This window comes from Sinocyclocheilus anshuiensis, unplaced genomic scaffold (assembly GCF_001515605.1).
Source record: "Sinocyclocheilus anshuiensis isolate Anshui unplaced genomic scaffold, SAMN03320099.WGS_v1.1 scaffold273, whole genome shotgun sequence".
NCBI lineage: Eukaryota > Metazoa > Chordata > Actinopteri > Cypriniformes > Cyprinidae > Sinocyclocheilus > Sinocyclocheilus anshuiensis.
The window spans coordinates 766097-779397 of record NW_015540857.1 but is presented as its reverse complement, the minus strand read 5'-3'; the positions used below and the strand labels follow the sequence as shown (position 1 = coordinate 779397).

The 13301-nt window shown below is 38.3% G+C and overlaps 1 protein-coding gene across 1 annotated transcript in view; it reads right to left on the bottom strand.

Annotated features, from left to right (window-relative positions):
- Positions 1 to 631: 631 nt before the first annotated feature.
- The window catches only part of LOC107687868 (aryl hydrocarbon receptor-like), a 41481-nt gene continuing 28811 nt past the window's right edge, over positions 632 to 13301 (bottom strand). Inside the window, exons 6-11 of the mRNA XM_016485345.1 lie at positions 12960 to 13093; positions 11161 to 11363; positions 10929 to 11038; positions 10109 to 10250; positions 8421 to 9942; positions 632 to 2799 (exon numbers count right to left, since the gene is read on the bottom strand). Coding sequence (XP_016340831.1) covers positions 2638 to 2799; positions 8421 to 9942; positions 10109 to 10250; positions 10929 to 11038; positions 11161 to 11363; positions 12960 to 13093 — 2273 coding nt within the window. The 3' untranslated portion in view covers positions 632 to 2637. The remainder of the gene's footprint in view (positions 2800 to 8420; positions 9943 to 10108; positions 10251 to 10928; positions 11039 to 11160; positions 11364 to 12959; positions 13094 to 13301) is intronic.

Sequence of the window (13301 nt, the reverse complement as noted above, 5' to 3'; positions counted from 1 at the left end):
ATAGCATAATTTTACCTAAAAAAATGCAAAAAGGGGGGAAAATACCTAGCTAATACTGCTAAACTGTTGAAATACTGACTAAAATGTAGAACTAAACTAGAACATAGTTGAGCTATAGTCAAGTGAACTATTAAGTAAGTGATTTGGAGTTCTACATAGACAACACAAGTCACAAATAATGCTCATGAAGTGAATTAGGCTTGCCTCACTGTTGACTTCAGGTTTTAACAATAGCATGTTGCTAAGCTAACAGTTCAATACTCTAATAAGCATAAAAGCAAGAGAGACATTAGAAAGTTACCTTTTGAAAGCCTACGATTTCTCAAAATTATGTGTTGGGTTGTTTGCACTGTAGGACAGGCCTTTCGATATGCCCCGCCCCAACTTCCTGTTGCAGTAGGAAACTTGGACTAGTTTGCCCAAGCTGGTAGAACTTCGTCTAGGTATAGAACTCATTGGTTTTAGTAGAAAACAAATGGATATTTGGATCATGGGAAGATAAAATTGTAAATATTGTCAAATACGCACAAAATTTGGAACCTAGAAATGTTTTCAAATGAGAGTTGACAAGATTTAGAAGAACTTCAAAGCAGGAGGCCCGTTGTGATTGCACAAATTCTTTAATTAAAGGACCAAATCGTACATTTCAACAAGCAGTCAAATGACAAAAAGACAAAACTGCATATGTACCTATTATCTCTGCTACTTCAGTGTGTTAGAATATTAAAATAAATCCAAACGTGATTTAAAAAAAAAAATCGAATATGATTGATTAAAAAACAAAAACATGGCAAACCATTGACATGGATGACAATTTCTAAGCAAATAGTAAAACATTTAAATTCTGGAAAGTAAATTTACCAGTATGGCACCATGTTCTTTTTATTTAAAGTGTAAAACTTCTTCTTAAAATATACAAACAGAACACACAACCTGAAAAAAATTATACAATATTTACTCCAAAATACATCTCTCTAGAAGCCTACATCTTGTGCCGGAAAAAAAGTAAAACCTGGTTAGGTTGTAGTGCTCTTTAAAATAGTGCTTACAACAATATGAAATAACTTTTTTTTTTGACTATTTACAAACTCTTTAAACATTTTGTAAATGATTGTCATATTGTTTTCTCATATACGTGTTAAAGAAATTTGAATCCATAGTTGAGCCAGTGGTACCTCTTATAGGAAATGTCTGCAAATACAGTATATATATATATATATATATATATATATATATATATGTACTGAAAAAAAGAAAAGTAAAAACAAAGAGGCTGGCCTGGAAATTCATTTTCTCTGTGACTTCATAATACTATAACATTTAACATTATTATTCATTAAACACCTTGCAGCACCAAATATTCTTTTTCTTTTTTAACTGCTTTACAATATACTCAACACATTCAACAATTTCAGCTTCCAGAATCTCTTTTCATAGACAAAACAAACCTGGTTTTTGAAAAGCATAAGTTCTGGACAACATGGTCTCATGTCAAACACATAATTTGAGTTAACTGTATTAAAAATCATAGTAGATTGTACTAGTTCGCTCCTACAAAATGTATGATTTTTACTTCAATTAAGACAAATCAAAACAAATTGTACGAGTTAACCGTGGTAAAAATATTGTACATGTTGGCATGTACAAAATGTAAAATTTTTACTCCAATTGACCGTTATATTTGTATAAAATGCACGATTTTTACTGTTATTGAGACAAATCAACCAATCAATTTAAAGGCAATACAACATGTACAAGTCCACTTGCATGTACGTATTTTATCCATTTATCTGATTTACCTGGTTAACTCTTACAAATTATTACGCGTTTGTCACAAGACTGGGTTGCTTCTGGATTCACTATACACATGAACACCTGTATCTAAAAGGTAAGCTGAATTTGATCTAGAATCATCTTTCCAAAATCTAATCACACAAAATGTAATAGCGAGAAGGGTTCAGATCTACAAGTGACATCTACTGCTAAACTGCTTTATTATTGACATCGCACATAAGTATTCTTTCAGTAAACGGAAGGTAACACCCTTGCTTTTTTTCCCATAAATAAATATGCATCCCAGTCTTCTGTTCATATAAACATCAGTCATTTACTGCGTTTCAGGACAATCAGTTTTGTAAGAGCTATACGTTGCATATGCTCCTACGTGATTTACAGACGTTGCATCACAAGTCACGCAAACAGTTTTACTAACAATTTTGAATAAAGCCCAATTAATGGAGATTGACATCTCACACACATATTACACACAAACGTATCCCGACACGCACCTGTTACAGACGACATACAAACTGCATCTGCCAACTGGAAAAATTTCCCTACGTCTCAAAAAGCATTAATGACACAGAGAAATAATCCAAATATACTGTAATTGATACATAATTAATTCATAACTGAATTAATAATATAAATGAGAGTACTATCACATTATCTTGGGTGGAGTATTCAGCAATTGGTTTGATATTTCAGAGGTCAGTCTGGCTCATTTTAATTTAAATTAAAATTGATTTATTCAAGTGGATAAGCAAATCAAAAAATCAAAATTGCTTTTTTATTATTTATTTGACAGTCTTCTCATGATTGATGGCATCTTTTCAGACGGATCTGTATTGAGTGTGTTCAGAGGTAGAAACCAGTGGTCGGAGGGTCTGGGGGAGGTGGGAGTGGCTCAGGAAGGGGGTGGGGACTGTTGCCAGCTGTGGCCACTGCATTGCCCTTGGGAACCAAACAACTTCCTGTGTAGGCCACACTAGCGGAGTTGAGTATAAAGCCCGTCTCCATCTGGAAACAAGCAAACAAACAAATGTTAGAAGTATTTAGCTAAATGGCTAAAAGCTAGCTAAAAGTGAAATTATCTAGTTAAAAATGTATGTATCAATTTCACAGTTACAAATATAAATAGGCCTACGTTTTATATAAATATATAAAATATAGATAATAATAATAATAATTATAACATACAGGATGATTAGCATTGATAATTTTGTCAATGTCAATTAAAGGGGATGTTGCTAAAAAGAACATTATTTTGTGTATTTGGTGTAATGAACTGTTCTGGAACAGTGTTGTAAATACAACTTAACCACTGATTTCTAGTTGTGTCCTCTTTTGGAAGGCCAAACAAAGTAGTTTCGCTTTCACAATGAAACACATACAACACGCGTCACAAACGGCGGCCTTGAGTGAGCTTTAGGTAGGCATGGTTGACTCTTAACTTTTATAAAGAATATCTCTTTGGATTTGAGACTTTAGTCTTTGCAACTTTACAGATCTTCTTTGTGCACCAAGAGCTTGTAACACTCCAAAGAGAAAGGAAAAATTGAAATCACATCATATGACCCCTTTAAGAACTTGAGGTGCATCCCAAATCACGCACTAATGCACTATTCTATGACGTTTTTAGTATAAATACTGCGAGTAGTGTGTTCACTGAAAATTTCGAAAGAAAAAAGTGCACTTTAAATACCCAGATGATGCACTTAAATAACTGAAAAAACGAAGTGTGGAATGTTGGACACGTCACGTTGCACTTAACTGTCGGAGCTTTAATTACATTGCGAAGGGGGAGGGGCTGTCAGACTCCAATTATGAATGACAAAATAACCTTATATAATTCATACACTACATAGTTGAGTACATAGTGCATAAGTACATAGTGTATAAGTGCATAGTGTTATTTGGGATGCAGTTATAAGACTTCTGTTAGCCTAGCTTAAAACAGCTTTTGAAAGTCATATAAAATAAATACAGAATAAAAATGACAAAATCCACAGCGAGCAACCATGACCTTTCATTAGCATTAGACCAACTTCTCTGCTATTGACCCAAATTTACAGAGCTCACGTATGGTGCTAGCTTATAGAACTAGCACAGCGGTTGCTTATTTAAGCAGGTTACCGGCAGCTGGACAGCAGATGTTGTGTTTGTTGGGGTCATTTAAGGTCTTCACAAGATACACTAACCAAGATCATAATCAGAAACAAAAACTGCAGAAACTGAAGAAATTCCATGCCGTTTTTGGAGGTAAACTCATCAAAATAAAGTCCAAACTGCCACATACAAAATGCTAACCAAAACAAATGTTAAAGATTAGCTGGGTAAAAGCTTTAAAAAATGACATCACTTGGCATAATGTCAGTGCAACTCATAATTCATTAACTGTTCACATTTGCAGATGATAAGTAAATCCTTGGCTATATCACAAAGCTCCTATAGTTATAGTATATGAAAGTGTAGTGTTAGTATGCATGAGGTAATGTTGATGCTGGATTGTAGGTCATGGCTGCTCACGCCTAACTGGGCATTTAAGCTCTATTCTCCTTTCAGCTGAGAGCAGTGACCCTGAACACACACAACTCAGAAAACTCGAAGCCTAGAATGTAGTGCTGGACTGAACTGTCTCTCTTTTTTTCCTCACCTTGCCCTTCCATTGATGATTACCATTCCAATTTTAGTACTATTTCTAACTGTACCACCCTCATCTCTCTTTTTCTTTCAAAAGTTGCTGCAGCACTTTTTGCAAAAGTCACCACCACAATGCCAAGCAAAAGTCAAAACAGTCCACCCAAAGTATCTATGATGTAGTATATTTGGGGTCTAGATCTTCAGTCTATTATGTTTCAGTTGTCTGCCAGGTGAACTGTAATTGTACTCAACAAGCCACACTATTTGAGATATCATTGATGCCCGTAGCATAGACAACAAGGCATAAGTTATGCACCAAATTTGTCTTAGCAAGCACTGCTAACCATCTACAGAAAACACAATCCCTACATGTGGAACCACAGCATGGTGCCCTACATGTGGAAAGGCAAGATCGTCTGGATAAATTAGTGCAGACAGGGGCCCATGGTCTCTGAATATTGCCTGCTGCATGAGCGGTCCTTTTGTGGAGGCTACTCTTCCTCTATCTCTCGTTCATAGCCTCAGGCTCCCATTTCACAATGGACTAGATGCTACAATTGGCTGCCATCAGTATAGCGGAAAAGCCTGTCTGATGCTGGTGGGTTGACCTGGAAGCTTACACTCTTAAGCTGAAGATTACGATCTTAATCACAGTCACTATAATAATGCAACACAGCAGGCAAAACAAACATCCACCTGTGTGGGGCCACACAGCGAATCTCTAGAGACTGCCAAGACTTTGTACTGTAGATCTGTCACTGTGCATTATGCAATCTCAGCACATTAGACGTGACCTATTAGGTCTTGGCCCCTTATACAGAGCACAATTAGATCAGAGTGAGCATTTAGGCCAATGGAAAAAATAAATATGGAGGGGGTGGAGTGGGGCGTATCATGGTTTGGAGTCCAGAATATCTTTTAAACTACAATATTAGACAATGAAGGGTGGTCAAAAGGGTCCTTATCATTATATGAAATGTTCACCCCAAACATGAAAATTCTGCCATTACTGCACACGCATGTTTCGTGGTACTCTCCTAAACACACGGCGGAGCCTGACACGGAAGAGAACAAATTCTTGAATAAAGTCATTATTTTTGTATTATTTTAAGTATCCCAGTAGCTTCATAACATGATAGTTTAAACCCCTGATCACATGGACTATTTTAACAATGTCCTTACTACCTTTCTGGGCCTTGAACGTGTCAGTTGCGTTGCTGTCTATGCAGGGTCAGAAAGCTCTCGGATTTCATAAAAAATATCTTAATTTGTGTTCAGAACATGAACGAAGGTCTTACAGGTTTGGAACGACATGAGGGTGAGTAATTAATGACAGATACAAATACAAATACATTTCCATTTTTGGGTGAACTGTCCCTTTAAAGACTATTTAGTGGCTTTCGCACTGCGTAGTTCTAGGAACTAGCCAGCATGGTGGTTCCTAGAGAACCAATCTTCCTCGTTGCCATTTTCCTGGTTGCATTCACCAGGAACAGCATGAACTCTGAAGTGGCCGACAGCAACGTCTTTTTATTCACGGCATTTACAAACGTTAACAACTGGTGAAAGGAGGATGCCATGATGAAGCTGTTTTTGTTGTTGTCGTGGGTTTAGTGATAACTGAGATGGAATGTAAACACAATTTACGCGATTGAAAGAGCATGAAAATCTGACTAAATCTTTTATGACAACTTGCAGTGTTACAAATCATCGAGGCTGAGAAAAGAACACAACGCTGCAGACAACAGGTAGCTAAATGCTGCTATCGCTGTGTTCGTGGAGTAAATATTTTTACATTGATTTTTAAAAATGCTGGGTAGCCAGTGTTTCGTATGTGTTTGGCCAGTCAGTGTACACTTACGTGACTGGTAGTTCCTATAGAACTGTTTTAGACCCTACTCTGGAGTAGGAGCTAATGTAGTTCCCCCAAACAATGTTCTTAGAACTCAATACGTTCCTAGTTCCTGCGTTGTGTACACATCAAAAAGCAGGTACCTCCTATGAAAAGTTTCCTCCTGTGCAAAAGCCCCTTTTGATACAATTTCTAGTGGACAATATTTCTAAGCCAGCAATCAATACCAGCTTGACAATGTAAGTAAAATGAGGTTCTGCAGGGATGTCTAATCCTGCAGAGTTTAGCTCAAACACATCCGCATGGAAGTTTCTAGTGATCCTGAAGACCTCCATTAGTTGGTTCAATGTGTTTAAAGTAGGGCTGGTAATTTAACGTGTTAATTACATTAATTAATTACAGTGAAAAATAACGTGTTATAATTATTAACACATTTAACGCACTTGCCCCGCCCCAGACCTATGTGGGTCATCTGACATTTCATACAGCTGATTGATGACAAATATGAGGCAGGGCAACAACTCGCTGCGTGATGGAGCCTAGAGAACGTAGTTACAATGTCCCTAATAGTGATGTCCGGTTCACGAACGAATCGTTCGATTTAACCGGTTTTTCTTAGTGAACCGGTTGAACCAGTTCACCAAATCGGACTGAATCATTTGAAACGGTTCGCGTCTCTAGTAAGCATTAATCCACAAATTACTGAAGTTATTCACTTTTTTAACGTGGCTGACACTCCCTCTGAGTCGAAATAAACCAATATCCCGAAGTAATTCATTTACTCAAACAGTACACTGACTGAACTGCTATGAAGAACTTCTCGATTTGAGAACTGATGGGCTGATGATACTGTGCATGCATGTAATTTTTCAAGAGGATGAAAAGCAAAAATGCCCGTTTGAGTTTTTGTCTCATATTTACATATAGTTAAGCAATATCACACGAGCAATAAGTGCAATATCGCACAAGTGCAAATGTGATACCGATCTTATACAACAGTACAATAAATAAGAAGTTAATATTGTGTTATTTTAGACACAATGTTGTTTGTTTTGCTCAATTTTGCCAATGAAAATATAAAGACAAAGCAGAACGGCTCGTCTCTGAGCAACACACAGTGGCATTTCATTTCTTAATGCACGTTTGAACGAATTGGGTGAATCATTAGGCGCACTGGATTTGAAGCGGCGCTGCACAGATCGATCGGTGTATGACATCAAAGTACCGCGAGAGCGATTCAAAAGCATAAGGAGCCGTCTGCTCTCGCGGTACTTTGATGTCACACACCGATCGATCTGATGGTGATGATCCGCTTCAAGTCGAACAAGCCTAATGATTAAATTGACCATTCATAAAGAACCATTTACTTCACTCCTGAATGAATCAGCCATTTTAACGAATCAAATGAACGAATAAATGACTCGATGACTTAATAATTAAGACATTTACCACCACCTACTGGCAGTTTTAGTTTATTATTTAGATTATCATTTTATTAAATAAATAATTCCGTATTTCCATAGTAATAATAATAAAATTAATCAAATAAATTATTAAAGGTATAGTTCACCCACCCAAAAATGACAACTGTGTCATAATTTACTCACCCTCATGGTCCAAAAGAGTATATGTAATAAATTTTATCAAACAAAATATTTTTTTGCTGAAGCTACTTTTTGTAATGTCTGTTTGATGCTTTATACAACAATGACTTAAAATTATCTTTTTGGAGTAATTTCTCAGCCAAATTTGATGTGCGATTAATTAATCGCCACATCATGTAATTAATTAGATTAAAAATGTTAATCGCTTACTAGCCCTAGTTTAAAGCTTAAGGGCTAAAGCTAAACTTTGCTGGAATGTGGCCCTTCAAGAGTTGGATTGGAAACTCCTGGGTCCCTGCAATACTTCTGGTTTCCCCTTATCCATCCTTGATAGTTCTAGGGCAACATTCCTATCAACCAATCAGTTTTTAGGATTAAGGGTTTGACATTTTTATCAACAATAATTTCCCATTTGAGATCAGGATTTGAGCGTGTACTTGGTGTTTTGGATAAGGTTTGGCTGTTATATATTTTGTTGATCCAGGAGCTTGTCCAACTTGGTTAAATCACATTGCGCAACTATATCCTTCTTTAATTCTTACCTTACTGTGGGTGGCGTCATGGGTCAGTTCCGAGCTATAATCTGTCAATGAGGGAAGGTTTGAAGGTGGGGCTAATCCCAGGATATGCTCCAGAGAGGAGTTCTGTTTGGTATAGGAGGTGTAATAAGTGGGTGCGACCTTTGGCTGCTGCTGCTGTTTCTGATAACCCTGCTGATAGGACGAAGATGAGGCCATGGCTCCCTGAAACTGACCTACATCCCCAGCTGTACTGATGTTCATCGTAAACTCCACCCCTGAATTGTCGGTTATATTGTAATCAACATGTGTACCCACTGTTTGTGTGTGCGCCAACTGGCCATTGGGAAAACATGGTCCATTTGTGACCAACTGGTCTGTGAAGTTGTATCCATGCCACTGGGGATCATTGTAGACCCCGTTTGGAGGGGTATCACTACCCACAGCTGTTTTTTGTTTATACTGGAATGGGTCAAGCAACTGGTTGTGCTGCCATTGCTGTGATGGTGCTTTACTAGTTCCTGTTATCTTGTCACCAAGTTGAGAGTTCAAGTTCGCTTGTGTGTGTTCAGAGACCCAGTGGCCATTGTGTACAGCTGGTACCGGGTTTACCAACAAAGTATCATGCTGGGTAAATGTAGTTGTCTCAGAGTCTGTTGTAGACACCTGAGGTATTGGTGCCTGGATCCAGCTCTCAGTTTTGTGGCAAACTGACTGGCCATTGAGATGTTGCTGCATACGCTGTGAGAGATGAACTATGGGTGTTATCTGTTTTTGTGGCCAGAAAGGTACATGAGGATCAGGCATGGATGAAGTAATCTGAGAAGCTGACTCAGAAGCAGAACATGGCTCAGGGGGTTCAACAGAATCTAATGCCACGGCAGGGTTTTGAGCATCCGTCGAGTCCTTGATCCGATTCTCCAGTGAGTCTTGGACGTAGGAAAGGATTTCGTTGTTGGTGAGAAGATCGTTCAGAGATGGGACGTAATTCGCTTCCATCTCTACCTGGATCATCCTCTCATCCAGAAGCAGCAATTCTAGGTCCTCTGCATTGAGTCCAAGGTTTTCCAGGGCAATGAATAGCTCACTGTTGGAGCAGCTTTCCTCATTTTCCAGGGACAGAGAGTCTAATGTTGCCAGTAGTGGGTCAAAACTTGATGGCTCCTGTTTGGAAACTGCAGTAACACCATTCTGCGCTGGATTCCAACTTTCATTTTCCACAGAAGAAGAGAAGGTATTAGTCTCTACTTGCTCACTGAAGAGGCTACTGTGGAATGACATTCTAGGCTCCATAGCAGGTTGGCAAACATAAACAGACTCGTCTTGTCTCATCATGGCTCCCAGCAGAGAACTTGGGTCCAGATCATCCTTCGAACTTTTGTCTATCTTGCTCTTTTTGGTTTTGTTGTTCTTGCTTTTGCCCTGAAGGGTGTCAGGGAAGCCTGGCATGGGGTAGCTGATTTGGTACAGCAGAGCTTCTCCAGTAGCAAAGGTGAATGGAAGATGCATAGATCGCTTCCTCAAATGCTCTCCGCCCTCTTCTTCTCTGAATAAATGGATAAAAACCTTGTCAGTGGATATGTAAGGACTTTCATCAAAATCTTGCTAATTTGCCATGCAATTTAACAGTTAGCATGCTAATAAACTAAATCTATATTTTTGTAAATTGTTAGTGCAGAAATATAAATGAATATTAGCCTTAATATGCTTACACAAGCGGCCTCTGGGTGGCAATGATGTAGTCAGGCTTGCCATTTTTGTAGACGAGTCTAGCGTTAGCTTGTACCCATTTCCAGCGGTTGTCCTTTGTAAGCAGTCTAAACACAGTCAGGCCGCTTTCTCCAGTCTTGATCACTGCAATAGACAGTGCAACAGTTTGTAAACCCAGTTATTAGTTGAAATATACAGACCAGATTTTTAATGCCTTGTACCTTTTTTCTGCTATAGGCTGTTGGCTCCATATTGAATTACTAATTTTATTGGATTTACTGGCTCTAGTTCTACTCCTAACCTCAAAGATTTATCCAATCTCCTCCATAATCTATGGGATTATAGGAAAATATTCCTTCTCCTGTCTCTTGCTGTCTGTCTGTCTGTAAAATCTGTCTGTCTCTCTTTCTCCACTTCTTGCCGTAGACCACCATAAAAAAAATCTGAATTCACCAAATCCATTCAAGTCCTGCCCACACAATTGATATTATCAGTCAATTTCACTTCCTGTCATAACATCTATGGATTATCTCCTGTGAACCACACTGAATAAGAGTACTGTCATTGTTCAAGCATTTGCCTAAGAGCATAATGCTCATGTCTTTTAGTGTCACTAGTTTATTTTAGAAACCATGCCTTTGGCAACAATGTCAGCATGCATCAGCAGAAAGACAGCTCATCATAGCTATTTCTTAATCTTCTCGTAATTCAGTCAATCATATTATTAGTTATGTAGCATCTTAAAAACAACTTCTTTAGCTGGACTTTTTTAAACAGTACAACTCCAAAATGACAAATCTGAAGAAATATGAAAAATCTTACTCCTGACATGGTTCTCAGCACAATACAGCATATCAGCTGCATGGATGAACTGGTACCCAGAACCTCGAACTCGCAACTCTGCCTCGGTGTAGCCAAGAATGATTTTACCCCTAAAAAACAGGCAAAATCAACATCAGTGATTCTTACACCATTTTCTATTGTACTTATGGAGATATAAACATATGTATACAGTGCATGTTACAACTCTTTCAAAAGAAATGTCCATCATTACTTAGCATCACAGGCCATAGGGGTGAAGTCCAACTTGTGTTTGGTTCTGAAAATCATGTTCTTGGTTCGGATCTCCATTATGGAAGGAGGCTGTAGGGGTGTCGCTATGGCAAACAGGGCGAGCTGGGGCGGCATTTGGCCTCCGTCATCCAGTCGCCTGTTCTGCCCATGCAGGAATTTCAGACGTCCTTGAAGATTCAGGGCCTTGATGGGGCATAAATAAAAATAAACATTGGAATAGCTCCTATACAAAAAAAGCATAACTGTGGAATTTAGTTTAAATTTGGAATTTAAAAATATCAACTTCAAGCTACACAAAATCTAATAATAGAATGTTTCAAATTGTTGCAACTACAACAAAAAAAAGCAAATAAACAAGAATAATAAAATTATGACATATAGAACAAACAAAAAATCATGTCATAATCCATTTGCATGAAGGACGTATAACCGACACACGTAATATATGTACATACACAGCTGGAGCTGATGATTTTGTTGGCGTGCCCTTGGCGAACCACATAAGTTGTCTCTGACTCATTGTGGGCAATAGAGCTCAATCCAGGTCATCTATAAATGAAGGCTATGACCTGTCCAGAATGTGTCATATCTGAATGTTTGCTTGTTTGTGATTAGTCAGTCAAACTTAGACCATCTGTTCTAACTGGTGGAGATTACAACATCTAAAAGTGAGTGTTTTATGTATGTTAGCCATGATTAATTTAGTGTCACTTATGAATATGCACAAACATAAAACTACAATACACATTTTGTGTAATGCCTGATTTAAAATAGTTCTGCTTATGTAAGGCTACAAAACAAGTGTCTCAGTTCGGCAATGACTTCACGAAACATTAATACAGAGACACGCATTCACATACACGAACAGAAAACATTTGTCAAACTGTATTTCATTTGGCGCAAATAAAAAAAAACAAAGCTTTCAGCATGACTTTCCGAGTTGGGGGGCGTGTCAATTAAATAATCACAGAGGAAGCTAATTGGCCATAATTATGTTTTCATTGTGAACCTCCCAAGATAACTTAATGGTTGCATTCAAAATGCCAAGAGGACAACAAACAAAAAATACGCAATGGAAAAGAGTTTGAAGTTGCTCATATTTTTAACTCATGCTAATGAATTTCGCTGAGCACATGGGGAGACCCCTGTTGGCGGTCCGCTACTGACAAGCTAAGTGTAGTCATGCTATTCTTGAGGGAGATGGATTTGGTAAAGATGGAGCGGAGGGGAAAGAAAGTAAAAGAGAGAGACTGAAGAAATAAAGGGCAAGAGTACAGAGCTTTGCGCGCATACGTATCTCTTCACTACTGTGTTGCCAAGATTAGCAAAGAAAGAGACAGCTGTCTGGCTGGAGAATGAATAGGAAAAATACTTTTGGAATAAAGACAGCTGAAGGAGTTGGTGGTCACTATTGTGCCTCATTTCTTCTAATTAGCTTTAATTTATGCTAACAAGAACCGGTTCTCACTATTTTGCTCTATTTCTTCTAGGACGAATTAAAACCTGTTCCCCATGACCTTACTGCTCCTTTAAGACGGATTACAGAGGTGTTCCAACAATTCAGATCTCTGTGGATGCCAGAGGCGCAATCCAACACAAAGTCAGCTGCGCTAACCTAGATGCTAACTCACTCTGTAATCTGGAACATCGGGGCTTAGAGACTTTGAATAGCAAGATATTTTCCATCATACTAATATTAAATTCCAAGAGGAATTCTAAATCAGTCGAAGTACGACGTTCCTGTGTAGGTTTTGAGCGCTTTAGCTGTTTGACACTGACCAGGAATCCTGAAGAATTGTCTAGGAGGCATCGGAAACGACAAACAAAAGTTCTCTCCAGGAAAGAGGAGTTCTCGGGAGGCAGCTGGTCAGGGTTGCACGTCACCAGCGACATACTTGGGGCAGGATCTCCATCTAAGAGAAACAAAAAAGAACTTGAGACTCTGTAGCATGTCTAGACTTTTTCAACCGGGGTTCATCGTTATCCACTAACCACCATTTCTGTTTTCTTCCTTTCTGTTTGCTGTTATCCTTAATTAAAATGGACGTTTTAGTGACCATAACATTTATTTTGCAACTGCAGGAGCTTCCACTAAAGGTCAAACCACCCCCCCCCTCTTAT